Raw genomic sequence first — 27,489 nt, forward strand, 5'->3', positions numbered from 1 at the left:
GGCTGTCAGAATACCCTTTTGGTGTCTCTCTATGCAGCTAAATCTCTCTCGTTCCCATGCTTCCAGAAATAGTTGGGGCTGGTGGCGTTCTTCAAGGTGACCGTGGGGAGCTGTTGACCCCTGGCTTTCCCGCTCAAAACTATGAGAATGGCGCGCTCTACCAGGTGCTTCCAATGATCAATATGACCTCTACACCTGCTCTTGATTCATCACAATCTGTCTTTTTCCTGTTTGTTCTCTGGAGTTTGTATCTTTGTCCTTTTCCACCCGCTATACTATTGATTGTGTATGGAACTCTGTATAAGGGAAACAGGTCCATTTAGCTCAAATTCATTAATTCATAGGGAATTTTGTTAGTCTATTTTATGACCGAACAAATAACTCGTCTAGTGTTCATATGAACGGGCCGTCAATAGGCCGCTGCTTTACGCAGCACGTTTGAGCTTCAGCAAGAACCAGTGAGGGTTATTCTTGTGTTACGCATCAAGTTTGAGCTTCAGCAAGAACCAATGAGGTTCATTCTCGTGTTACGCATCACGTTTGAGCTTCAGCAAGAACCAATGAGGTTCATTCTCGTGTTACGCAGCACGTTTGAGCTTCAGCAAGAACCAATGAGGTTCATTCTCGTGTTACGCATCACGTTTGAGCTTCAGCAAGAACCAATGAGGTTCATTCTTGTGTTACGCATCAAGTTTGAGCTTCAGCAAGAACCAATGAGGTTCATTCTCGTGTTACGCAGCACGTTTGAGCTTCAGTAAGAACCAATGAGGTTCATTCTGGTGTTACGCATCACGTTTGAGCTTCAGCAAGAACCAATGAGGTTCATAATGATTTCTCTTTGGGCTACTTGAGTATATCTCATAAATAAAATATATTTATGCATTTTATACCCAAAATAAAAGAAAATAACCATAATGCATCCAGATTATTATTATTTTTGTTCTTCTACTTTTGAGATTGTTTGACAGCCAATCAATGGCCAATAATTTAGGAACCATTCAGAACACACTAGTAACCACTAATGGCATAGCATCCTGTGTGTTTTGCACACACATTTTTTCATAACTTTTAAAAAATATAGTTCCATCACGTTTTTTCGTCAATTTTTTATGAATAAGGAATCAGTGACAATCACATTGCACGTACAGAGGAAATTGTGGAGTTTGTGAGGAGGATTAGATGATCAGTTTTGACATGAGGGGCTTTGATTGTGAAGTCTGATTGCTGGAAGCATCCTCACAGTTCGGCTCCATCTGGCAGGATATTTACCCACATCAGCTAATCTACAGCCAGCCTTCCAGCCTTGACTTGAAACTAACTAAAGATGCATGAGAAAGCACAATTTCAATCACCAGCTTTGCTGTCAGGATACCAAAATTTTCCAAAATTGCATTCGGATCAATCTATGTATTGTGCATTTGCTTAAGTGTGCATATGCAAAAACAAAATACCAGCAGCATAATAAAATGCACTTTAATCTAGTTATTCTAAATTGGGGATTAATGTTTAATTTTTTCATATGTGTGTGTGTTACCCAGTGGAAGATACAAGTCGCTGATTTGGAAAAGATCCGGCTAACATTCACAGCTTTTGACCTTGTCCCAGAATCATGTGGTGACTTTGTGGACATCTATGATGGTGCTTCAGATGGTGCTGCCCAACTGGGTAAGAACTGACATTTACTGAATCCAAAAAGCTGGCCCTTGTTCCTCGCCGAACATCTGTGCACTCGTTTTTATCTGCCAAAAAACATAAATCTCAATTACTGTAGGTCGTTTCTGTGGAAACAAGGTCCCGGCTCCAGTGTTGTCTAATGGCAATAGTATGGTTGTTCGTTTTAAATCTGATTCGAGCGAGACTGCTAAAGGCTTCAGTGCCACCTACACCATAGCAAGGGCCCCACCGATTACAACCACACCACCAACCACCACCAAGACCCCAACCACTGGACCAACAAACAGCACACCTGCTCCAGAAGGTTAGTACAGTTACCGTATTTTGAAAGAAAATTATCACTTACCTGATCATGTTAAAGTACAGGGCTGATTTTAGATTGAAGACTTGGAAATATTGGCAAATCTGAGCACAGTTTGAGACATTGTTGAGAATCTTATCTAAGAAACAGAAGTCTCAGTTTACTCTCTATTTAATTTAATTTCTTTGTAGGAAAAAGAGTTTAGGCATTTAAGACGTAAATACGAGATAGCAAGCACATTTTTGCTGCGCCATCATCAAGAATGTCATGCTTTCTACCCTACATGAAGCCAGATGATATTTAAAGATTGCAAGGTCTGATGAATTTCTTTTGAGCATTATTGTTCAGACAATAACTCTCGCTCTCTTTTCAGACTCTGGCTGTGGGTCCCCTGGGAAGCTGTTCGGACGTAAAGGTCAGATAAACTCCAAGAACTATCCTCAGGCTTATCCTGCAAACTTGAGCTGCTCTTGGGACATCACAGTGGACGAGGGCTTTCTTGTCAAACTGCACATCACTGATCTCGCCATCGTGGGTGAAGCAGGCCAATGCGACAAAGATAAACTCACCGTCACAGACACTCAGCAGTCACTGGGTAAGACACGACTAAAAAAAAAGAGGATTCAGTGGTTACTATAGCTTAATGTTTAATGGTGCTTGCAATGCAATCTCTGGAACACCTTAGTAACCACCCACAAAACCCAAGCATCATGGTAGCGAGTTTTGCAAGTTTTAAAAACTAAAATCTTCCAGTTTAGCAATTGCCCAAATCAGCATTATTAAAACTGGGCTTAAAAAGGAACCTATTATGCTTATTTTTACATTTTCAACTTTCTTCAGTGCGTTTTTTGTTGCTGCTTGAACATGAAAAGTTATCCTCTATATCAGTGCACACTGTTTATGATTTCCCTGAAACGCCTCCATTATAGTCTTGAGTTTCTTCCAGGAACAAACACTCATATCACAATATCCCTCATTTAAATAATTCCTGCCCCATCCATATGCAAATAAAGGGCCGAGGCTTGGTTGAGTAAGTTAGTACTGTGTTGAAATCATAGACTGTTAAAAAATATGGATGTAACGTGGGTGAAGCAGGCCAATGCGACAAAGATAAACTCTACAGGCTTTCCTGTAGCTCAACCAGTAGAGCATGGCGCTAGCAACGCCAAGGTCATGGGTTCGATTCCCAGGGAAAGCAAGAATTGACAATAATGTAAAATGTGTACCTTGAATGCAATGTAAGTCGCTTTGGATAAAAGCGTCTGCCAAATGCATAAATGATATCAAAATGCATAAATGATAACATCCGTGACGGCACCCATAGGTTTCCAGAGAGCATTTTTGAAGCCTAAAAGCCGGCCGTTGTCATCTTGGTAGCGCACATCACTCCCAGATAACTGAAAATGCTCAAACAGGCGGGACGGGGCTGGAGTTGAGGTGCCTGGTTGCTGAAACTACACCCGCCTAGCTCGACCATAGTGGCAATCCACATGTCACTCAAGTGGCCACGCCCCTAATTATGAAGAAATGTAAGGCTTAATATCATTTAAAAGGATGAGTTATAAACAAATTCACCCCCTCATAGTCGAAGGGCAAAATTAGCTGTAGAGACCAAAACCAATTTGTACCAGGCTGTAAACATAATTTTTTTTTCTGCTGTAATGTTGGGCATTTTAACATGGGGCTCAATAAGATGGGTTAAAACTCGCTGTTATGTAAGGGCCGTGACATTTCACAAACACGCTCAAAGTGATTGACCAATCACAATACACCGGTCCAGCTGACCAATCAGAGCACACTGCTCTTTTCAGAAAGAGGGGCTTTATAGAGATAGGAACTAAAGAGGGTCTGGTTTCCCGAAAGCATTGCCAACTATGGTCCCGTCATTATCAGCATAGTTCAATGAGACGTGTTTCCTGAAATCATAGTTCCAACGAATGTTCGCAAAAAGCAATACAAAGTTGTGTGGTTGGAACGACAGCTCTCCTCTTTGGGTAACAGCATAGTTTCTTGTTTTTATAACATATGGGCTAAATAAATCCTTATCTTGAGCTAAATAAGCAAGCTGACATTCAGTACAATCTATATATTTGATTTTAAATACATACAAATGTAATTTACTTGTTTTAGTTGTCAAGAGATTTAAAGCAGTTTTTTTGAAGTGCGCGTACATGCTCTAGTACATGGAAACGAGCCTATATGATTGAATTTGGAAATAAAGCAAAATAACTGAGAAAATGAGAATTACTTCTCAGATGCCATGTCTGTAAATTTTTTTGCAAAACATCTAGCATTTATTTGATTCGAAAGTTATTATTCCCTCACCTGCATGATATCATTAACAAACTTAGTTGAACAACCAATTTGCGACAATATGGCTTCGGGAAACAGTCGTAACTGGCTTGTTGATTTCTTCACCGATACATTGTACTATGGTAGATAAGCAGCAAGTTACATCATTGTACGAGAATCGCACCACATAGTGTTACTGACAGACTGGGAAGAGAGGTGTTGCAACCATGTAAAAAATGTTTTTTGAATATTTAATCTAAACTTCCCAAATATTTAATAACCAAAAAACAAAACCAAGACTATGTAAAAGGGCATAATTGGTCCTCTTTAATATGTGAACTTGTCCTATTCATGTGACACATCCTCCAGTAATTTAATTAGATAAAATGTGTCAAGCCAGCATAGCAATGTTCTAAAACGTGGCATATCAGAGGTGACCTTCGACTCTGTTTTGGGGCCCATAAACTAACACTAAATGGCACTGCTGGCGCAAGAGTAGCTGGCGTTCTCATCGCTCTCTCTTATCCCTTGCACAAAGGGACTGTAAAAACTGATTATCATCAGTCTCAGCGAGGCATGAGCCAGCAGGCATGCGTACTATAAATTACGGCTCCTTATTACTGAACATCAAACAGAGCTGTGAGCAGCCGATATGCTTATCTGCAGCAGCTTTTCAAGGACTGCAAGCCAGATACTGTCAATAAGTCCCGGTCCAAGTTGACAAAGAATAAAAGAAAAATTGTGAGGGAAAAGACCAAAAGTTTGGGATGTTTGAACTACAAGAAAAGACAAATAGGAAAAGTGTTTTACTGGCTACTTGCAGAGCAGTGAATGCGAGGAATAGTACACTCCTAAAATGTCACTTCATGTCTGTCCAAACCTGTGTGATTTCTTTCTTCCGTGGGACAAAAAAACTAAATCGCTCTTGTCTTTCCAATTGCAATGGACCTTTCAAACTTAGGCATCAAAAAGTACACTGCAAAAAAAGCCTTTCTTACTTAGTATTTTTGTCTCGTTTCCAGTATAAATATCAAAAAAATTATTAAATCAAGATGCATTTACTAGATAAGTAAAATGGCATAAGATGTCGTGTTTTCTGGAGAACAAAATAACAATCTAAATTTAGTTTTTTGCTAAATCTTAAAACAAGCAAAATTACATGCTAATGGGATAAGAAAAATAACCTTGTATAAATCAGCTTGTTTTAAGCAAAAACTCAGTAATGTTCAAATACTTCAGAAAGCAATACAACATCTTATGCATCTTGATTTGAGAATTGATATTTGGACTTGAAACAAGACAAAAATACTAAGAAAAGCATACATATATATATATATATATATATATATATATATATATATATATATTACTCACCTAAAGGATTATGAGGAACACTTGTTCAATTTCTCATTAATCAATTATCTAATCAACCAATCACATGGCAGTTGCTTCAATGCATTTAGGGGTGTGGTCCTGGTCAAGACAATCTCCTGAACTCCAAACTGAATGTCAGAATGGGAAAGAAAGGTGATTTAAGCAATTTTGAGCATGGCATGGTTGTTGGTGCCAGACAGAAATGCACAACCATTTCTTGGGTTTACAAAGAATGGTGTGAAAAGGGAAAAACATCCAGTATGCAGCAGTCCTGTGGCCGAAAATGCCTTGTTGATGCTAGAGGTCAGAGGAGAATGGGTCGACTGATTCAAGCTGATAGAAGAGCAACTTTGACAAAAAAAAAAAAAAAAAAAAAAAAAAAACACTCGTTACAACCGAGGTTCACCACACAACACGCACAACCTTGAGGCAGATGGGCTACAACAGCAGAAGACCCCACTGGGTATCACTCATCTCCACTACAAATAGGAAAAAGAGGCGACAATTTGCACAAGCTCACCAAAATTGGACAGTTGAAGACTGGAAAAATGTTGCCTGGTCTTATGAGTCTCGATTTCTGTTGAGGCATTCAGATGGTAAAGTCATAATTTGGCGTAAACAGAATGAGAACATAGATCCATCATGCCTTGTTACCACTGTGCAGGCTGGTGGTGGTGGTGTAATGGTGTGGGGGATGTTTTCTTGGCACACTTTAGGCCCCTTAGTGCCAGTTGGGCATTGTTTGAATGCCACGGCCTACCTGAGCATTGTTTCTGACCATGTCCATCCCTTTATGACCACCATGTACCCATCCTCTGATGGCTACTTCCAGCAGGATAATGCACCATGTCACAAAGCTCAAATCATTTCAAATTGGTTTCTTGAACATGACGATGAGTTGACTGAACTAAAATGGCCCCACAGTCACCAGATCTCAACCCAATAGAGCATCTTTGGGATGTGGTGGAACGGGAGCTTCTTGCCCTGGATGTGCATCCCACAAATCTCCATCAACTGCAAGATCCTATCCTGTCAATATGGGCCAACATTTCTAAAGAATGCTTTCAGCACCTTGTTGAATCAATGCCATGTAGAATTAAGGCAGTTCTGAAGGCGAAAGGGGGTCAAACACAGTATTAATCTTAATAATCCTTTAGGTGAGTGTGTGTGTGTGTGTGTGTATGATTCATAAAACTATATTCCAAGAGTCATAAACAGACTTAAATAATTTAAGTTCCAAACACTTATTATTGTAAATGCATGGAAAAGTGTGACCAGTGCATTCTTTAAAAAATCCATGCAATAGAAAAAACATTATTGGAACAACAACAACAAATCGAAATAAATATAATTACTAATTGTTTTAGGTGAACTATTCCATAAAACCAGTGAACACAAGGGCTGAAATTCATGAAAATAATACAAAAAAGTTAGTTTTTTGTTCACCAGCAGTCATGGACTACATGACTCATTTGTCTTGACATTGTGTCCTTACTTGCTGGGTGCAAGTGTGTATGTGTATGTGCTCTTCACATCACTTTCTTTACCCTGGCTGTCAAGACGAATCGGTGTGTAAGTGTTAGTTCTGTTGACAGTCTGTATTACCCCAAAGATAGGAGTGGACCAAACAGTTTGAATAGAAATGCGTAACAAACCATGTTAACCTGAGCGATACAGTATATGGAATTCTTAAATTAATTTGACTTGTATTGCAGGAACACTGATTAGCACACACGGCATGAGTTAATTTCTCTCACATAATTAGATGGCATTCAACAAATGAAATAATTATCTTCATATGAAATGGAGAGGACTTCCCAAATGTCTTTTTTGTACAATTAAGTGAGTTTTTAATGCATAACAACTTGTAAACACAGAAAGTTGCCATTGTTTATTACTGATGAATCAAATCATTAAAATACATTAATGTCATAATTATGATTTTGTTTATGAGTACAGCCTTTTACAATTTAAACTTCTTATACCATAATTATGAATTTACATCTATGAAAGCTGGTTTACACTAGAATAAAAAAATATTGTGACTTTTTCCCCCCACAATTGTAACTTTTTTTCCCCTCGCAATTGCAAGTCTACATCTCGCAATTTTTACTTTTTTCACAAAATTCTGATATGAACTTTCAATTGTGAGTTATAAAGTCAGAATTGTGAGATATAAACTCTGACTTTATCACTCACAAGTCTGAGAAAAAAAAGAGATTGTGAGATTGAAAGTCTCAGTTATCTGTTACATTGTTTTATTCTGTGGCGGAAACATAATTATTACCATATCATTGTTTTTCTATGTGGCACAAAATGGGCTTCCTTAAAGGTACAGTACGGAGAATAGCCTGTTTATTTCCAAGAGCCAGGAGGGAATGAGTGGTCTTGTGAAGATAAACGACAACTGTTGCTGTATTGTTGATACAAGAAACTTAGACATTTGATGCAAAACCAGTGATGGTCAGTATTCTCTCTCTCTCTCTCTCTCTCTCTCTCTCTCTCTCGCTCTCTCTCTCTCTCTCTCTCTCTCTCTCTCTCTCTCAGGCACACACTGCGGGTTTCTTCTTCCTCCAGTTCTTATCAGTGTCAGTAACAACATGCTGCTGAGTTTCCAGTCAGATGTTCGGCTAGCCGACCGTGGCTTCTCTGCCACATGGGAAGCTGTATATCCAGAGGACCTTTCTGGTAAAACAACTTACAAACGTATAAAGACATCTATCTACTCACACCTACACACACCTACACACACACACACACACCTACACACCTACACACCTACACACACACACACACACACACACACACACACACACACACACACACGATGAATCCTGCTGATGCAGCTGCGAGCAAACAGCCATCAGCAGCCCTGTGTGTCTTGTGAGATTTTGTATGTGTGTGTGTGTGTGTGTGTCCTATGGAATCCAGGTAATGAGGGTAGAGTAGCAATGCAGAATACCCATAGGAAAACAGTGTGGCAAACACAATCAACATCATTTAATCGTCCAATTTTAACAATAATTTAATTTTAGAAATACAATTATATCTTGGAAATCTCATTCCTGTTGCCCATCTCGAAACTGGAATAGTGCCAAATTGCTCAAATAAATACCCTAGCTGACACAGTGGCAATTGAAAGAGCTATATTTCACAGTAAATATACACATTCCTGGATTTATGAAAAACATTTCCCCCTTCAGCAGATGCTACACCCCTAAAAAAGGAGAGGAAACCATCTGTAGTAATTCTGTTTGACGCCTGCATTAACATGCATTGCAAGTGTTCACTTAAAGCTCATCTTTGACATATTCTACCTGGACTCCCTCTGCTTGTGCGAGTGTGTGTAGTATAAATGTAATCTGGACATGATACATTCACAATGTTGTCATTATCATGTGACCTACCAAGGACCTACCACAAACTTCAGAACCTTGCCGGAAGTAGCAGGTCATCCGTGTACTTTTCGGCTGCTCTTTTATGAGTACTGTGAATTCGGACATACTACTTTTGTCACATACTGTTTTTTGCATACTGTATAGTATAGGGATTCTAGGGAAGTATGCAATTTCGGATGCATCCGTTCAGTAACGCTCTGTTAAGTTGTCACTATCAAGCCCCGCCTTCTGAAAAGCACAATGTGCTCTGATTGGTCGGTTGGGCCAGTGTGTTGTGATTAGTCAACCGCTTCTAGTGTGTTTGGCAAATTTCACACCCCTTAATAGCTCATACAAACCACTGGCACCAATTGTCTCAGTCTTCTTAAAGGATTGGTTTACTCCAGAATAAAAATGGCCTGATAATTTACTCACTGCCATGTCATCCAAGATGTTCATGTCTTTCTTTCTTCAGTCGAAAAGAAATTAAAGTTTCTGAGGAAAACATTCCAGGATTTTTCTCCATATAGTAGACTTCAACAAGGGACCCCTGGGTTGAAGGTCCAAACTGCAGTTTCAGTGCAGCTTCAAAAAGTGCTAAAGGATCCCAGCCGTGGAATAAAGGTCTTGTCTAGCAAAATAATCAGTAATTTTCTAAAAAAAAATGTAAAAAGATTCTATACTTTTTAACCACAAATGCACTAGCTCTGTGACTTCACGCATTAAGTTATTACATTGGAAAGGTCACGTGTGATTTAGGCTGAAGTACCGCCCCAATGTTTACAAAGCAAGTGAAAGTCAAACGCTCTTTACAAAAAAAGGTAAAACGACGATGTTGGAGGAGAAAATGAAATGGAGATTTTTGCCCTTCTGCCTATGTCACATGACCTTTCTAACGCGATTGCCTAATGTGTGAAGTTGTCAACACGCATTGCAGAGCAGGTTCAAGACAAGCATTTGTGGTTCAAAAGCATTTTTTGGTCATTTATCACCACTGTTTGGTCCCCATTAAAGTCTACTATATGGCAAAATCCTGGAATGTTTTCCTCAAAAACATTAATTTCTTTTTGACTGAAGAAAGAAAAACATGAACATTTTGGATGACATGGGGTAAATTATCAGGAAATTCTAATTCTGGAGTTAACTAATTCTTTAAGCTGCGGTCACATTTACCGAACGTTGTTAAATTTCACGAACACGAAAATCCAGTCATTTCAAACTAATTGGGAATTTTGTACGTGAAGGGCGAAACATTTCCACATGCAGATATCGCACCGGGTTCAAGTTTTTGGAAATAATAATAAAAGTTTCTAAATTCACATGCCACTGGCAAAAAGTTAATTTTAGACCATGGTGACATGTGGCTCGTCCTGGACCTGGGGCTAAAACCTGAGATCACATGTACAAGCTGACTTCTGCTATAACAGCAAGACACAATTTCATGACATTTTTTCTTGGCTGGAACAATTCTATCTGTCACATTTTATAGCCGTTAGTCTGTCCGAAGGCACCAAACCACATTTATGATGTCCTGCAGATATCCAGGGATGTGGAGGTTTCTCACAGGAGGAGACAGGCATCATCAAGTCTCAAAACTGGCCCATGAACTATCCGGCTAACAGCATGTGTCTGTGGACCATACGCGATCCCAAGGGGAAGACCATTAAATTGACTTTCACTGATTTTGACTTAGAGGAGGCTGGCATCCTTTTCGGACAGTGCAATGATAACGTGGTCGTCTACGACGGAACACAACCTGGAGCAAAAAAATACGGTGAGCGTGCTTTGCAAGGTCGCCTGTTTACGAGACCCTTTAAATCAGCTAAAACTGTGACATATTTATAACCTCCATTCATTCAAACCAGACAGATGTTTATAATTTACCGTCCACTAAAGTGGTAGGACTTGCATGCTTTTAAGGGCTATAGAAGGCAATACATTCAAATAAATTGACTTTCCTACAGGCCCCTTCTGTGGCTCCAAAATGCCTTCCGTAATTGAAAGCACAACAAATGAACTTGTGATACGTTTCCATGCCGACTATTTCATCGAGGGCAAAGGTTTCCGTGCACACTGGAGTACCGATTCTACCTTACCTACCCCCACCGAACCTCCAGTGCCACCCAACCCATGGGATGACATCGTGATAGGTATGAGCAAAATCATTTCAGAATCAAAATGAGATTCATTGCCAAGTAAACATCATTTCCAGCTAATGTAAATCAGTACATAATACAAATCAAGAACTGATCATTCTAACCAGATATTGCATGTCTGTATTGTCACATAGTAGTTGTATATTCTTCCTGGGCTATTGCAATCACCAATAACAGCTTAGCAAACGCCTAGCAATGTCATCTCTACCTCCAAAACTACATAGAAAATGCAGGTCATTCCTACAGTTTGGAGGATTTTATGTTCCCATGAAGCAATACTGCATATTTTACATAAAATGTTCCAACTTTTATGGTTTTCCATGCAGAGATGTTCCCTAATTAACATAAATCCATAATTGTTAGTACCTAAGGATGCAAAAAAAAATCCTATGTAATCAATCATATTTTCTCAACTTCACTTTAAATTAAAGGTTACACTGATAGGGCATAATATTATGACCTAGTATTGTGTTGGTCCACCTTTTGCTGCCAAAACAGCCCTGACCTGTTAAGACATGGACTTCATTAGACCCCTGAAGGTGTGCTGTGGTATCTGGCACCAAGATGTTTGCAGCAGATCCTTTTAGTCCTGTAAAATGCGAGGTGGGGCCTCCATGGATCGGACTTGTTTACTCAGTACATCCCACAGATGCAAGTGAAGGCAGCATTAGGCTCTGTCTGAAATTGACCCCAATACCCTTAAATAGGGCACTATTTGCAGGGACAGCCATTTGTAGTGGTGTCCGAGACTCTAGTGGATGTTATTGAATGCACTCATTCAATCACACAATGCAGTGCAATAACGATTGTGTGGCCGATGTACGCACAATGGCTAGAGAATACCAATAGTAAGGTTGTGCTGAACGAATTCCTGCAGGGAAACAGGAAAACTGGGTTGCTGTTGGAAGAGGTGTTAGTGAGGCCAGCAGGGGGTGCTCACCCTGTTGTCGGTGTGGGTCTTAAAGGGTTAGTTCAACCAAAAATGAAATTGATGTCATTAATGACTCACCCTAATGTCGTTCCACACCCGTAAGACCTCCGTTCATCTTCAGAACACAGTTTAAGATATTTTATATTTTAGTCCCAGCAGTCTATGCACACTTTACTGTCCATGTCCAGAAAGGGAATAAAAACATCATCAAAGTAGTCCATATGAGACATCAGTTGGCTAATTAGAATCTCTTGAAGCATCGAAAATACATTTTGGTCCAAAAATAACAAAAACTACGACTTTATTCAGCATTGTCTTTTCTTCCGTGTTCCCCAAATAAAGATTCAAACAGCCATGAATCAGTGAATTGACAGTGAACAACATTAGGGTGAGTCATTAATGGCATACATTTGATTTTTGGGTGAACTAACCCTTTAATGCCAGAATAGTGATGGGGACACTATACTAACAAGCCCCGTCCTTCAGCTGAGACCCTTAAACGAGGTCCTAAAGCTCTGTGGTCATAAAAAATCCAATGGCACTTCTCGTAAAAAAGTAGAGGTGTCCTGGCCACATTTCTTTCAATGGCCCTGATCAATCATGGCCTACTAATAATGCCCTTCAACTGAATTGGCTCTATCATTCTCTCTCCTCTCCACCTATACCTGGTGTGTGTTGAGCACACTGGTGCTTCATCGCCATCGTCCAATCCTTAAAATAGCAATGCGCCAACAATGTGCCTGAACACACCTCGTTTTCAGACCAGCACGCTCATGAGCGAACAGAAGGGCGCGAGTGCATTTGCTATTAAGGCAACACAAAGCCAGAGCTTTTCGTATCCAATCTTTTTTTCTCTCCTCGTTTCAAGAAATATATGCATCCACACGAAGGCAATGAAAACGACTCAAAACGATGTAGTATGTATGCCAGGCCAGTGTGTGGTGCTGTAATTCTGCAACAGATATACACTAAAAACTGAGATGAATGCTGTGTCCCAAAGTGAAGGGTGCGCACTTCGAAGGCCATGCACTTCGAAGGCCAGACCAGGCCACGCCTTCAAAGTGCACGAAGTGCACGAAGGGCGAACCGAGGGACAGGGTTGCCAGGTCTGAATAATAAAACCCCTCCAATTGTTATTCAAAAGTATCGGAATCACAGCCAGAATGGGCCAAAATATCCCAAAACGCGGGGTGCGGGCAGTAGAAATATTGCTTAAGTAAAGACAACTTAACCTGTGGACTATAGGCTACAAACACCCCAAAGCAACAGTAGCCTAAATGCAGCCCCATTCCAGACTTGGCAACAATGAACCAAGCGTCGTTAATGGACTAGCAGGTTCTGACAACTGACAGCGGACGTTCGTGAGGAGATTTTAAAAAGAGAAATGGAGCATATATATATATATATAGCGTCGCAGGCTTTGAAGCATGTCAAAACCCAATAAAAGCTCAAAAAAGTATATATATATATATATATATATATATATATATATATATATATATATATATATATATATATATATATATATATATATATATATATATATATACATGTCAAAACCCAATAAAAGCTCAAAAAAGTATATATATATATATATATATATATATATATATATATATATATATATATATATACTTTTTTGAGCTTTTATTGGGTTTTGACATGCTTCAAAGCCTGCGACGATGGGCTGGACCATAAGCATGTAAATATGTAGCCGGTTAAATATGGTCAAATTGCAAATATTAGTTAACAGTTTATCTCTTATGTTAAATGTAACTGTTACAATATATTTTAAACATTTAGCCTATATACGTTTTTTTTTTTTTTTTTTAAGTAGGCCTACTTATTTTTATTCAACTCATCATCTCAGATGCATTTTTTATGGCATGCCATGCAGCCGTCGACCGATTCGGCCCCGCAAAGCTGCGGACAGTGGAAATATGCCCTGCTCATCCCAGAAGATGATGTCCCGCTCAGGCATTACCAGAGTCTCTATTGTGCATTATTCCCCATCCCGGTCCAGCTCCAGCTTCTCCCGCTCAGCGCAATGAAAGTGTAGAAAAGGGTTTTCTTTTGGTTTGGCTGATAATAAAAATTTGTTGTTTCTAATGTTAAACTTAAGTTATTTTATTGGTCTATATAGGCTATAGTTGTAAAAAGCCTATGTAGGCTAATAGACCAATTTATTTTCATTTACACATTTTAAATTACATGACAAGAAAATATATGTATAAACGAAAATGTGTTTAATGTAGCCTAGCTACAAATTATAACGTGCATTACAAAAATAAACAATAGCTAGAATACCACTTCTCTTTAATTTAGCCTACGTTTGAAGTTAACGAAAATGAACAATAGACAGCAGTTCATTTAATTTACAAATAACTTGCATAAAAAATAATAAGCTAGCCATTTAAATTGTTCTGTGTCGGCCACGCACTCAGCCTTTGGAGGATCGATGTTTCGTTGACCGTCGTCAGTGAACATTCATTCAATCATTCATTCATTCATATATATATATATATATATATATATATATATATATATATATATATATATATATATATATATATATATATATATACATATATATATATATATAAACTTTATTTTAGTAGATAAGTCAGCAGTTTTCGTTTGTTTGTATTTTTTCTTATAATTCTGAGTGACAGATGTCACATTTGATTTAGCCTATTTTTCTGTGATATTTGTTTTAGTTACGGTGTTGACATAGGCTACAGCCTAGGCTGTAAGAAAAATAAATGATTGCACGGACAATTCCTATCCAGTGTCTCTCTTTCTGTAAGGGAAATTTAAAAGATAGATTCTGGAAACAAAATCTAAATTTAGCTGGATCAGTCGGGTCGGGAATAAAATAATTTATAGCGGGTGAGCACGGAGTGAATTTTGCGCGAGCGGAATGGTGCGGTGCGGAATAGCGGGAGCAGGACGAAAATACAGCGCCGCGCAGATTATATTTTGAAGGATATTTAAAGAAATGTTGTATGGGAAAAAAAGAAACAGCGAAAAGGGTGATAATGGACTGATTCCTCTTCTTGAGATAATGGTTGAGAAATAAATAGCATTTAAAAATTGGGAAATTAAAGTTTATCTTGCTCAGGGCAGGGAACTGGGAACTGTGTGAATGCACTAACGTTGGACGTTTTATTTACTTCTAGCGCTTGCGCTGTTGTGTTCAATAGTACCCAGGCTACACTTGAGTTACCGACCGCTACCGTCTTTAACTGGAATCTGATCGAGTGCCGCGGGAATGCGGACCAGTCAAATCGAGTCAAATCCTGTAGTCACCTCTGTGCTATGAATTCTGGGATAGGGAAGGCTGCGAAGTTATGTGAAGGTCCCATCTGCTGTACCCTTCCTTTGCCTGAGAACCGAAGGGCGCATTTTGAAGTCGCTCATGAATTGCGGCAGCCTTCGTCGCACCGCTGTGACGCAATCGCACTTCAAATGCGGCCTTCAGAGGTGCAACTCTCCCTTTTGGACAGCCTACGTAGTGCCGCTGTGACGTAATCGCACTTCAAATGCGGCCTTCAGAGGGTGCAGCCTTCACATTGGGACAGTCTTCGTAGTGCAGGTATGACGTAATCGCACTTCAAATGCGGCCTTCGAAGTGCGCGCACTTCACTTTGGGACACAGCTGAAGAGTTGTGTCTAGAAAGGGTACAGCAGTGGTTGGAGGTGAGGCAAAATCTCGTAATAAAATGACAATAAATACATTTGCTACTTAATAGATGTGTTTTATGCCTACACCTACCCCAACCCAAAACATACCTTACAATAATGTAAATATGGTAATTAAATGACGTGATATTGATGTGCGCAATCTCAGTGCCCGTACTTGTTTACCTTAAAGGTGCACTATGCAACTTTCCGTCCACTGGAGGGCGCCTATTTAAAACAAATGCGTAGTTTGATGACGCAAAGTGTGAGCGCAGCATCTTGGGACATGTGGTCATCACCTCACATCCGGTGGAAAATAGGACTCGGACAGAAATCACTTTCATGAATGTGGTTATTAACGTTACTGTAGTGAAGCAGAGCAGGACCGAGTGTTGTGGAGCTGAGCACGGCCGCTGGAGCGATTGTTATACAAACACACGGCTCACGAGAACTGGGACTTTTATTATGACGGGACGGGACACAGTCGCCGGTCGCCTGCACTGATCCGCTCTTCCGGTTATGATTTTGAGGTAATGCAGCTCTGTTTATCATATTAGATACATTTAAGTGTGTTCAAAACGATGTTATGACATTACTCCGTGTGTTCACTTGTTCACACTGCTAAGAGTAAAGCACTCCTGCCAAATAAAACCCGAAACCGAGGGTAGCGCAGATATGAAGCAATTGACAGGCGACTTCCTCAAACGCTATGCTGAAACGTACCAGTCCTTAGTTAAAATAGCAATTTTCTCACAATTTACAAATAGTTGAAAATATTTGGGATATTGTAGATTTATCCATTTATTGTAGACAAACATTGAGGTTTTCAGATTTATCCACTCTGGGATCCGGTTTCAAAAAATATCGGATTCATTCCCTCCGTGTGGACGGTACAAAATGTATACGTATACAGCTAAATGCGTCTCCGTGTGGACGGGGCCTTAAACAACGTGGTGCAGGACATGAAAACAATAACTGCGTCAGGCTGAAACTAACAAAAATCACCTGGAGCCGCATTGCACCGGATGTATAATAGGGTCCTCAGAGTCCGCAAACAAATTCACTCATTAGTTTTCATTGAACTATATTAATTAACTAATGTAGGGATTTCGAACACAGCCTCAGAACAAATTTGGGCAGCATTCAAGTTTATTTTGTATGGCCTTCCCTTACTAACTTCCCTCCGTCTCGTTCATTCGGATGCACGTCATTGCTTATGCTGCACAAGTGCACAACGCCTGAGCCCTTGATCACTTGGAATCCACAATGGAGCTGATTTATTTTTTAACATCTTTGCTGATCCTGGAACAACATTCCAATCAATCAGATTTAAGGGACAAGTTTACAGGTAATGTCAAGTTTAGGCTTACAACCACGGGGCAACATCAGTCACTTCCTTCTGATTTTAGTTGTAATTGATTGGTAGGATTAGATGTAGAGGTAGGAATAGGTTGAGGTCTACATTTGTAGACAGGAATGTTGTTCCAGGATCAATAAAATATGTGACTGGACCACAATACCAGCGGTATAAGCATATGTGTTTGCATCAGTTGCGTGTGTATATTTGTGCAACAATACAATTTATGGGTCAAAATTATTGATTTTTCTTTTATGCCAAAAATCTTTAAGATATTAAGTAAAGATCATGTGTAAATTCCCTACCGTAAATATATACAAAATGTATTATTAGTTCGAGTCAGACTTTATTTGGACCATTTTTAAAGGTGATTTCCTCAATATTTAGATTTTCAAATCAGATTCCAGATTTTCAAATAGTTGTTTCTTGGAAAAATATTGTATTATTCTTATTTATTCAGCTTTCATGTGATGCATAAATCTCAATAAATAAAAAAAAGGAATCTGGTTTTGTGGTCCAGGGTCACATATGTTGATCCAGGATCCTGTCTTCCTTGTCTAAAAGTGGATTTAAACAGCTAAGATGTCAGACAAACTTTTCTTATTGTTTCCTTATTTTTAGAAAATAAGTTAACTAAAACACAACATGTCCACCTTATGTCATTCTGGACATTAAAATATTTGTTCATATTTAAATAGATCTTTTAAAATTCTTCCTAAATGTGAATTTTCTGCTAACATGGCATTATTTCCTTGCTAGTTTGGGCTTTTTAGGTCTACTTTGTTACACATTGCATTGTAAAAGTGTCATGTTATAGGGTGGTTGAATTCCATAAAATGATGTGAAATATTTAGTCAAAATGATTAGGCTATGCTAGCCTTGGCTTGACCAGTGTGTTTTTATGATAGACAGAGATTTTTCCCTCTTAAAAGACTTAAAAAGTAAAATTTAATTATTGTTTTTTTCCTTCCCATAATCCTGCTCGGCCTAAAATCTACCAAACTGTAGGAGTGACCCATGTACTCAAAAATCAGCCAGAACAATGACCTAGCAACCACCCAAAAGTTTGCTATGGTAAAATCCTTGGAAACATCCTCATCAAAATCTTTAAAGGGATTCATTTTATTCCTGTGTAATACCAAAATGTCCTTTGAAAACTCTGGTCTATTTTTCTGGGTAATTTAATTTTCTGGGCGAAGGCAATTGACAGCTGAAATAATTCAGCGTGTTAGAAATCTCCTCAGATAAAAGCCTTCATCTGAATGCACAGACTGGCCTGAGAGCTGTGGGAAGCCTGCGATCCCTCCCGCTGTCAACACTCGCATAGTCAACGGAGAACCTGCCAATCCTCACTCCTGGCCATGGCAAGTATCCATGCAGGTACGGTGAAGCCTTCATCCAATCTCACACCTTTACCAGCAGAGATTTCAAATAATCTTATATGATAGGAAATTTTATGTTCATCATTATATCTTATTAAAGCTAATGATGTGAAATGAACGATATTATCAGGGTTAGTGTGCATTGGGTCAGTTATTAGTTCAGCTTGTTGCTATTATCATTATGATTATTAGTTTTGTTTGCTAAAGGAAGCATCAATATTAATATTGGTCTTACTAAGGACTAGGAATTTTAACAAACCTCTAACCCTAAGTATTAAACAACGCTTAACTCATCCTGCACTGTTTGTAATAAAAAAATAAAGCATGATTTTTTTTCTTCTTTTTTTTTTAAATTGAAGGTTTTGCGTGACTTAGAGACTCCAACCAAGTTCGGTCATACATGTGGTGCCACGCTCATCCATAAGAATTGGGTCCTGACAGCTGCTCACTGCTTCATCAGGTTACAAAAAAAGATTTCCATTCTCTGATATTCCATTCTCATTTTGATTTCCGGTCTCTGATATATAACTTATGGAGTGTCTATTCACACTAAGTACAAATGGCATGCCTTGTTGGCAAGTGGCAAATATATACACTGCCCAAAACAAGTTGCTGTTTGAATTTAAATAGGCAAATGCTTAAGAGTTAATGATTGGATCCTTCCTTACTGCAGTGATTATTATGTTTCCAGCATGTTATATGTTTGGAAACATTTCTTCTAACACTAATTGATGGAGTGTGTAGCTTTTATTTTCTTGTAAAGTCTTTGGGATGTGCTGGAGAAGACTTTACAGAGTCCTGGACTCTTGCATTGTCAATACAAGATCTTGACCAAAAATGTATGCACCTCTTGATTGAAATAACATCACAACATTTATTTCCATCAAGAGGTGCATCAATTTTTGGTCAAAGTCTAGTAATGACAATGCAAAGCCCTGTTTCCTCCAAAATTACCCGTTACATTTTTTCCCAGGACATTTTTTCCCCCAGACCTGCTGCTGTCTGTGTTTCCATCGTGGTCTAAAATACTGTAAAGATTAGTCCCGTGACGTAGGACTGCATGTGACTTTCCAGTTCCCCCTGGATTTCGTCCTCAGCAAATAAGCCTGACCCTCATCGTCGGTCCATCTGTCATATTTTTTTAAACTTAATTGTTGATTCGAATAGCAAACAACTCTTACACACACTGCAACAGACTTTTAGGTTTAAATAAAATGCTGTGTGAGCTCAACCAATCAGCATGTTCAGCACCCAAGTCCCACCCCTGAAAAATTTCTGAACTATGAAAAAGTACTACCATGTAAGCAAATGCATTAGCATGTCATAGAAGGAAGATGACAACATAAGTTAGAACTGTAATTAAACTAAACTATACCCGTTCTATCTTCATGCAGCATATATTCTCTGGCTCTGTGCATCTTACAACAGTTCCCACACAAGCGATTTATAGATCATCAGGACAGAATATGCTAATCAATGACTTGAAGATAGTTAACTCCACATCAGCTACATAAATTCATCAGCTAACCATTCAGAAACGTCCTGTTGCAGTCTGCATGTTGTCACTTCTTCTTGATTCTCTCTATCATTGTCCGATTCTGGTATGAACATAAAAGGCTGAACAATTTCTGATATATTGAATGCTTGTCTGCCTGAGGTAATCAGACCTGCTAACACCAGCTCTTGAAGTTCTGCCCTCTTCTGGAGGGACCAGCAGCTTATTTGCATTTAAAGGGACAAAGCAGGAGCATTTTTGCATACCCAGATGCTATACAAATGATCTGTGGGGTAATTTGAGCTAAAACTTCACATATACACTCTGGGGACAAAGACTTATTTTACATCTTGTAAAAAAAGGGGTATTATAGGACCCCTTTAAATTATTTTCAGGAATATTTTTTTTTCTTAGGTAACGATTTATCTCAGTACCGATGACCCTGGCAGGGTTTTTGCTGTAATAACCGATTCGATGTGCATGTGTGTTGATTTTTATCAGGTATGCTGATGAACTGCATCGCTGGAAAATGTGTTTAGGGAAACACAACCTGACCTTCTCTGAATCAACCGAGCAGTGCTTCAATGTGCTTGGCATCCATCGCCACGAGGGCTTCCAGTACCCAACTGTGCCAACTGTGGAGTTTGATATTGCCCTGGTGCGACTGGATGGAGAAGTCACACCCACCGACTACATTAATTTCGCCTGTCTGCCTTCAGTTGAGGAGGTCCTGCCCGGGGGCAAAAAATGCTACGCCACCGGCTGGGGAGATGAAACGGGTTAATTTACTTATTTTAATTGCATGCCATTGTTCTTTGTTGCTCAGTCACCGAAGTGATAGGTTTTAAGTTTAATGGTGGTTTTGCTCATTTAAAGCTGCGGTAAGTGGTTTTATTTACAGCACATAAAATGTATCCTACTTGACAGCACTTGTTAGTCAATCAAAAAACTTGGAGGGGCTTTCTGCCACTTCAATGAGTTTTGGGGAGGACTTTCTGTTTGCGGGTAGTTGATGTCAGGAGGTCAGAGGTTGCCGTCACTACAACATCATTTTGGTGAAAATTACTTTTTTGTCTGATGGTCATTTAAGCTACACTGTGTAACTTTATTTTATTCTTAGCTAAAAACACTTAGTTCTTTCAAAAATATGTGCTCATTAATGTATAGTTACCTCTTTCAAGTAATAAAGTATTCTCGTAAGTTTATAATATGCCATTGAAAATACATGAGGGGTTCGAATGCCGGTCGCCATGTTGCTCCTCCATCTTGAAAGTACATTAGCCAAAGAGAGACATATCCTAGATTCAAGCTTTGTCTTTCGCGTTTTAACACTCGATGGCACCGTGTCGAATGTGAAGAGGGGGATTGCCATGTTTATCTTGGACTAAATCGGCCACCGTAGGAGTTAAAACGAAATCGGAATTGAGAGGAACAGAAACTATTATTCACTGGATGGTCATATACCTTTACACCGCTAGATGGGGGAAAATATCACACAATGTAGCTTTAAAAGTAACTGTGTGTTACTGTGCAAGTCTTTATAATAAATAAACATTTTTGCATGCAAAATCAGTGTTATTGTTAAACCATTTAAAACTATAAAACATCATTTTTAAATATGAATTAAAATAAAGCTGAAATCAGTGAATTATTTGATTAGTATATACTATTATAATATTTATCAATATTTTTGAATACATTTTTATTTTATACTTTCTGTTTTCATTTTAATTGTAACGTTTTAGTAATTTTATGTGCTTTTGTCATTTTTTTCATTGTATTTCAGCTTCATTTCAATTATATTATTTTTAATAGTTTAAGTTATCAGTAACACTGCTGGTTGAAATAACATAAAATATAAATATAGGATAAAAAAATTAAAAGTAAATGAAGATTATATATGGTGTCATGGACGACTGGTTTTATTTTATTATATTAGAGCAGAAGTTTTGTCAGTGATGGATTTTTAGTGGGGTCTTAAGCGTGTTTTTCTGTCTGCTACAAGGGGCTAATATTATAGAAAGATCTGTCTTGTGGTGTTTTTATGCTCGGGCGATTAGATACTTTTTCAACATCTCCATCTGAATTTGATTCATAAACGTATTTGCCCTGATGTATAAAACTGGCACTAAAAATATACAGATCCTACACATACAATATATACTCACTGGCCCACATCTTTGACAGTCCTGATAGTTCCCAAAGACTCTGGAGTAATTGCTCCCTCTGCTGTGCAGTTTTGGTAATGCATCCTAGAATACATAAACATATTAGGTTAGATTATAATCCTTATTTATCTATAAGGTACCAGCTACCTCTGCTGTGTGAGACGATAAGTAAAACAACTACTAATACACAATGCCATCTTGCCTGTAGGTAACTCCACTGCTCCTAAAGTTGCTGAGGCATTGAACCAGGTGGCCCTGCCGGTCGTGGCGTATGACACCTGTAAACGTATGGACTACTGGTGGTTCCAGGTCAAGACCTCCATGATCTGCTGTGGCTACACTTTACCTGATGAGCTCAAGTCTGTGTGCCAGGTATGGAACTGTATAGATAAAGTACAGTTAACATCTTTTATTTTTATTAATTGGGCATTTTCAAATTATCTTGCATATCTAATAGATTCTAGACACTCAAAATGTCCTCTTATTTGTAATTATGCAACCAAATGAAATAAAGCAGCGCAAACAACAAACCAACCAAAACCAATCCACAAAAATATTTGTTGCTCATGTAACCGGCCCACTGCAAGTGGGATTTGAACCTCCATCACCCTCATGGAAGGAGGGCACACTAGCATCAGTCTTGAGGCCTTGGAGTGAGGTTTACATGTACAGCTCTTACTAGCTTGCCTCTGTTACACTCACCCCCCTGAACCTCACTCCCATTCGGATCACGGCACCAAATTTAACCGGTCAGACTTGATTTCAAACTCCCAACTCCCACATGGGAGGCAGGCATGCTAACTAGAACACTAAACCGCAGTCTCCAGCATCAGATGCTAGTGTGCCTGTTGAGGCCTTGGAGTGAGATTTACACGCATAGCTCTTACTAGCTTGGCTCCATTACACTCACGCCCTAAACCTTACTTCCATCTGGGTCACACAACAAATTTAACTGGTCCTACTTGCTTCGGACAGCCATCTCCGGCATGAGAGTGTGCACGCTAACAAGGATGCTAAAGACATTAGTCTCTAGCGTCAGCTGCTAGTGCACTTCTTTAAGCCAGGGAGTAAGGTTTACATGCAAAGCTCTTACTAGCTTGTCTCCATTACACTAATAGCTTTCATTTAATGTGTTAGGGTGACTCGGGTGGACCCCTGGTATGCCAAGACAGCCCCTCGGCACCTTGGGAGGTGCATGGCATCACTAGTTTTGGTCCAATCGGCTGTGTCTTTGATAAGAAGCCCAGTGTCTTCACTCGTTCCTCCGCCTACCTGCCCTGGATTGAAAACATCATTCGTAAAGACATCTATGAACTCATCGGTATGTATGTAAGCATCGCTGGACGGGAAAATCTTGATTGAAGATTAGAGAAATTTGGAGAAGATTTTGAAAAGCGTTCTCTTTTTCTCCAAGGTTCTGGTTGTGGCGGACTGAAGGATCTGGTTGGCACAGAAGGCATGTTGGCATCAATGGATCATCCATATAGTTACAGCAACAGAGCTTCCTGCCAATGGACTATCCGTGTGCCCACAGGAAAAAACGTCTACCTTCACTTTAGCAACTTCTCCCTGGAGGAGACCACACTTTGCCTCAATGACAAAGTCAGTCTTAGTGATAACATTGGCACTCTAGGTAGGCATATCCCATGTGGCTTATCCATATATACTAGTGTGCTCTCAGGTGGACCACCGCAGTGTTTAGGGAATGTGGATGAGGTATAATATACTTTGTATCCGGACACTTTTTCTCAGGTACCCACTGCAGCATATCTCCTCCGAGAGATCTAGTCACGGCTGGTGACACACTGACTATCAATTTCTCCTCCAATGACAAAATTGTGGACATGGGGTTCAGTGCCGTGTGGAAAGCAGTGGATCCTACTGACATAGAGAGTGAGTGAAAATACAGAACGCTTCTTTGAGTGAATATTGTCATTCCATCAAATATATGTGATGTTTAAGATTTGGGTTATGGTCAGAGGTGTTTGCAAAGATAAGCTTCGGTTTTACTGATGATCATACTTGCATTTCAGTTGAACAAATCACTGACACCATAGTAACTGTATAAAATAATATAATTAAAATAACATCTTCTAATTTCCATACTTTGGACCACCTTTTGTCTGTACATCTCCAGCTGCTGTTGGTTGTGGTGGGCACTTCACCAGTCAACAGGGGGAGCTCCAATCACCCAACTGGCCCAACGAGTACCCAAGCCAAGCGGTGTGCACCTGGACTATCTACATCCCTTCAGCCACTGGAATCCATATGGTCTTCACTCACTTTGAACTGCAGGCTGTTAGTTTGTTGGGCCAGTGTGTGGATTATGTAGAGGTCTTTGATGCTGCTGGGTCATCACAAGGTTAGATTATATACCATAGCATAATTAATAAAAAGTTATAAATGTTTAGTTGATATTGTAATTGCTGCATTTTACCACTGTCATTGCATCCTGTTTTTTTCATTCAGGCAAATTTTGTGGCTCTACGCCACCATCTTTAACTGTCAATGGGGACAAGGCCACCATCCGCTTCCTCAGTAATGATGCTAACCAGAAGAAGGGTTTCCAAGGACGTTGGACCTCCAATCCTGCTGTTATTTCCTAAAAAACAAAACAAACAAATCTAAAGTGGGAAAGAGATGTTGTGCGATTGACTGGACAAAAAGATTCAATAAGAAATCAAAAAAAAATTTTTTTTACACTACCGAAACCTACAGAAAAGAGAAGCAAGAAACTACTGGAATCCAGGCACCAAAATGTGGATTTGCAGTTGGCATTTTTTGTCATTTGGGGGTAAAATCATACCCAAGGTTATACCTTATATTGACAAGTCATCAATTAAATGTTTATCATATTATATTCTGTGTAACTGTTTTAGGTTTTATTAGCGTTTAAACAAAAAAAGAAGGCCATTATGATGAGCCGTATTGTGTTCAAGGGTTGGTTAGATAATGTTGACTGGCCAATCATTTTCATTTCTGGAACCCGATTGTTGCACTCTATAAAGACCTCACCAATGACATCATCCTGATGCGATTGGCCAAAACAGTTACCCAAGATCAGACCCAAACTGAGTCTGTCATGCCTGCCTGAGTTATGTAACAGGCTTGGGGACCGAGAGAGGACAGAGGAACAAAGACCTGTTCATCTGAGTTGATTGATTTAGTTGAGCATCTGTTGTCATTTGTTCTAGTTGGTATTTAGTGATTAGTGAGCAACAGATGATATTAATGATGCATATATAAGTGGTCAAGATGCAAATGTATGCATCTTGCAAGATGCAAGAGTCATACAGTGACCTTTGACCTTGAAGAAAACCCTTCTGAAATTGAAACCAGTACTTGAACTTATAAATTATAACAACTATTAATCATGTCTGTATTTATGTATTTGAATTGTAGCTATATAAAATTTCCATCCATTTGGATAACACAGTTTTAACACAAACAAATACACTTAATGTGATACATAATTGCCAATCACATTAATTAAACAGGCAATATTTCTGCACTCAAAAATAAGTAATTACATTGTTTATTGTTATTGTTATTATTATTATCTATTAGATTTTATTTAAATAATCATATTTTCAAAATTAATTCATTCAGATTTAGAATCAGCACAAATCTGTTAAAATGATCAATGTGGTTAGTATATTTAGTTAAAGGCACAATATGTAAGACTTTTGGATAAAAATATCCAAAACTCACTAGATCAATGTTATATATTTTGTTGACTTGTGTTATCCCAAATGTTTTCCAAGAATGTTTAAATCTAGAGAAATAACAATTGTGTTCGTGCATTCCCTATATGACATTATACCCATGTTACCCTCGATTTCTGTTTTTATTTTGTAGAAACCATGGAAACATCAAAGACGCTTTAATATATTATATGTTTTATGAGACAGCTGAGCAACAGTTTGAATACATTCATGGACAGAAAACTAATCATTGTTATACAGCTCAACACAGTTAGTCTTACTGTTTAAATCTCATTTTCCTGATTTACTGTCAGTACCATGTGCCTGATATTGATCTAACTCACTGCAGTGTGAACAAGTGTCTCTAGTATCCACCGAGCAAACACACAGAATAACATTATAACATAGCTCTCAGCACACTCAAATGTGTCTAATATGATAAAACAGAGCTGCGTTGCCCCACATGCACATGAACGGAAGCAGCAGAAGCATTCATCTGCGGCATAATAAAAGCTCTGTGAAATCAAGGCGTCATCAAGCTATGCCTTTTTTTTATTTATTTTTTTATAAGGTCTAAATATTTTTAGAGTGTAGTCAGGTATATTTTTCCCTGTCAATGAACCTCCTCAAATGAACCTGCATGAAATAACACTTAAGCACATGCATGAAAAGCTATTGTATGAACAAGCTTTGAAATGCCCTTCAGGTGTGCTAATGCTTAACTGGAAATGTAATTTACATTTTGATATTGTACTTCCTAGTTGTTCCTGCTCCTGATTTCACACTCTAAACAGTGTCTTCTTATTGTCTACTGCTCTGGGTCTGTGTGTCTCCATGGTTTTGTAGTGTGTGTGTGTTCACCACTACTCCTAATGTGTGTGCACTAACTTGGATGAGTTAAATGAAGAGGACAAATTCTGAGTACGGCCGGGTTTACCATACTTGGCCATCACATTTCACTTCACTTTCCCTCTCACAGTACTCATAAAAGACAGGGCAAAAAGTATGCCTATGATGAACACTTTGCTGTCCCATGAGGCCAGCGGATATAGTGGATTTATGAATGGCAGTGAAGCAACGTGATTACATTCACACACTTATACTATATATAACACACTTTTTTAGTAGTCGTGAAGTAATTACTAATTGAAAATAAGTATCTATTTAAGCGAGTATGTGATTTCGGATGCAGACATGGTGTAGGTAAGGACAAAAAGTAAACTCAGAGTAAAAAACATTATAAAATGATTTAAGTTATGACAACATGTTTTTACATAGCTTTAACTCATCAAAAATGAGTTCATTTTTTAAGCATTTCTTAGAAGATTTAGAAGTCTAAAGTTTAATGATATTTAAGTTGAAATAACTTAAACATCCAAGTTGATTGTACTTACAAATTGAAGGCAGGTTTTTTGTTTTGTTTTTTTTTTTACAGTGCAGTATCATTGTGTCAAGACTTATTCTTTAAATATTGTGATGTACTGAGTGCTATGTAGCTGCTAAATCTAAATTAATTTATAAAATATATTTTATGAATACAGCGTGTATTTCAAAATCCTTTGTAATAATGAAAATCCGGGCATGTTTTAATGTTTTA

At 38.7% G+C, this 27,489-nt stretch overlaps 1 protein-coding gene, 1 long non-coding RNA gene and 1 other non-coding gene across 8 annotated transcripts in view; 2 read left to right on the forward strand and 1 right to left on the reverse strand.

Moving 5' to 3' along the window:
* The window catches only part of zgc:154142 (uncharacterized protein LOC555481 homolog), a 29,333-nt gene extending 2,487 nt beyond the window's left edge, over positions 1-26,846 (forward strand). For 2 of the 3 annotated variants that reach the window (XM_067440955.1, XM_067440954.1), the window contains 16 exons: positions 67-164; positions 1,539-1,665; positions 1,772-1,978; positions 2,349-2,570; positions 8,189-8,329; positions 10,556-10,792; positions 10,983-11,168; positions 18,414-18,523; positions 18,885-18,985; positions 20,522-20,799; positions 22,397-22,560; positions 23,326-23,509; positions 23,603-23,821; positions 23,941-24,081; positions 24,326-24,550; positions 24,658-26,846. In XM_067440955.1, coding sequence (XP_067297056.1) covers positions 67-164; positions 1,539-1,665; positions 1,772-1,978; positions 2,349-2,570; positions 8,189-8,329; positions 10,556-10,792; positions 10,983-11,168; positions 18,414-18,523; positions 18,885-18,985; positions 20,522-20,799; positions 22,397-22,560; positions 23,326-23,509; positions 23,603-23,821; positions 23,941-24,081; positions 24,326-24,550; positions 24,658-24,794 — 2,777 coding nt within the window. In that variant the 3' untranslated portion in view covers positions 24,795-26,846. Of the gene's footprint in view, positions 1-66; positions 165-1,538; positions 1,666-1,771; positions 1,979-2,348; positions 2,571-8,188; positions 8,330-10,555; positions 10,793-10,982; positions 11,169-18,413; positions 18,524-18,884; positions 18,986-20,521; positions 20,800-22,396; positions 22,561-23,325; positions 23,510-23,602; positions 23,822-23,940; positions 24,082-24,325; positions 24,551-24,657 lie in introns of those variants that run through there. The other variant, XM_067440957.1, reaches the window with a different exon arrangement.
* Positions 1-27,489, reverse strand: part of LOC137072933 (uncharacterized) — a 46,193-nt gene that overhangs the window by 994 nt on the left and 17,710 nt on the right. For 2 of the 4 annotated variants that reach the window (XR_010904710.1, XR_010904707.1), the window contains 4 exons: positions 24,626-24,790; positions 24,305-24,532; positions 22,391-22,568; positions 22,189-22,272 (listed from right to left, as the gene is read on the reverse strand). This is a non-coding gene — a long non-coding RNA (uncharacterized lncRNA). Of the gene's footprint in view, positions 1-1,534; positions 1,740-22,188; positions 22,273-22,390; positions 22,569-24,294; positions 24,533-24,625; positions 24,791-27,489 lie in introns of all 4 variants that reach the window. The other 2 variants (XR_010904709.1, XR_010904708.1) reach the window with 2 other exon arrangements.
* On the forward strand, positions 3,099-3,173 carry trnaa-agc (transfer RNA alanine (anticodon AGC)). The gene has a single exon. It is a non-coding gene; the product is annotated as a tRNA-Ala (tRNA).

Source organism: Pseudorasbora parva, chromosome 4 (genome assembly GCF_024679245.1).
Source record: "Pseudorasbora parva isolate DD20220531a chromosome 4, ASM2467924v1, whole genome shotgun sequence".
Classification (NCBI taxonomy): Eukaryota; Metazoa; Chordata; class Actinopteri; order Cypriniformes; family Gobionidae; genus Pseudorasbora; species Pseudorasbora parva.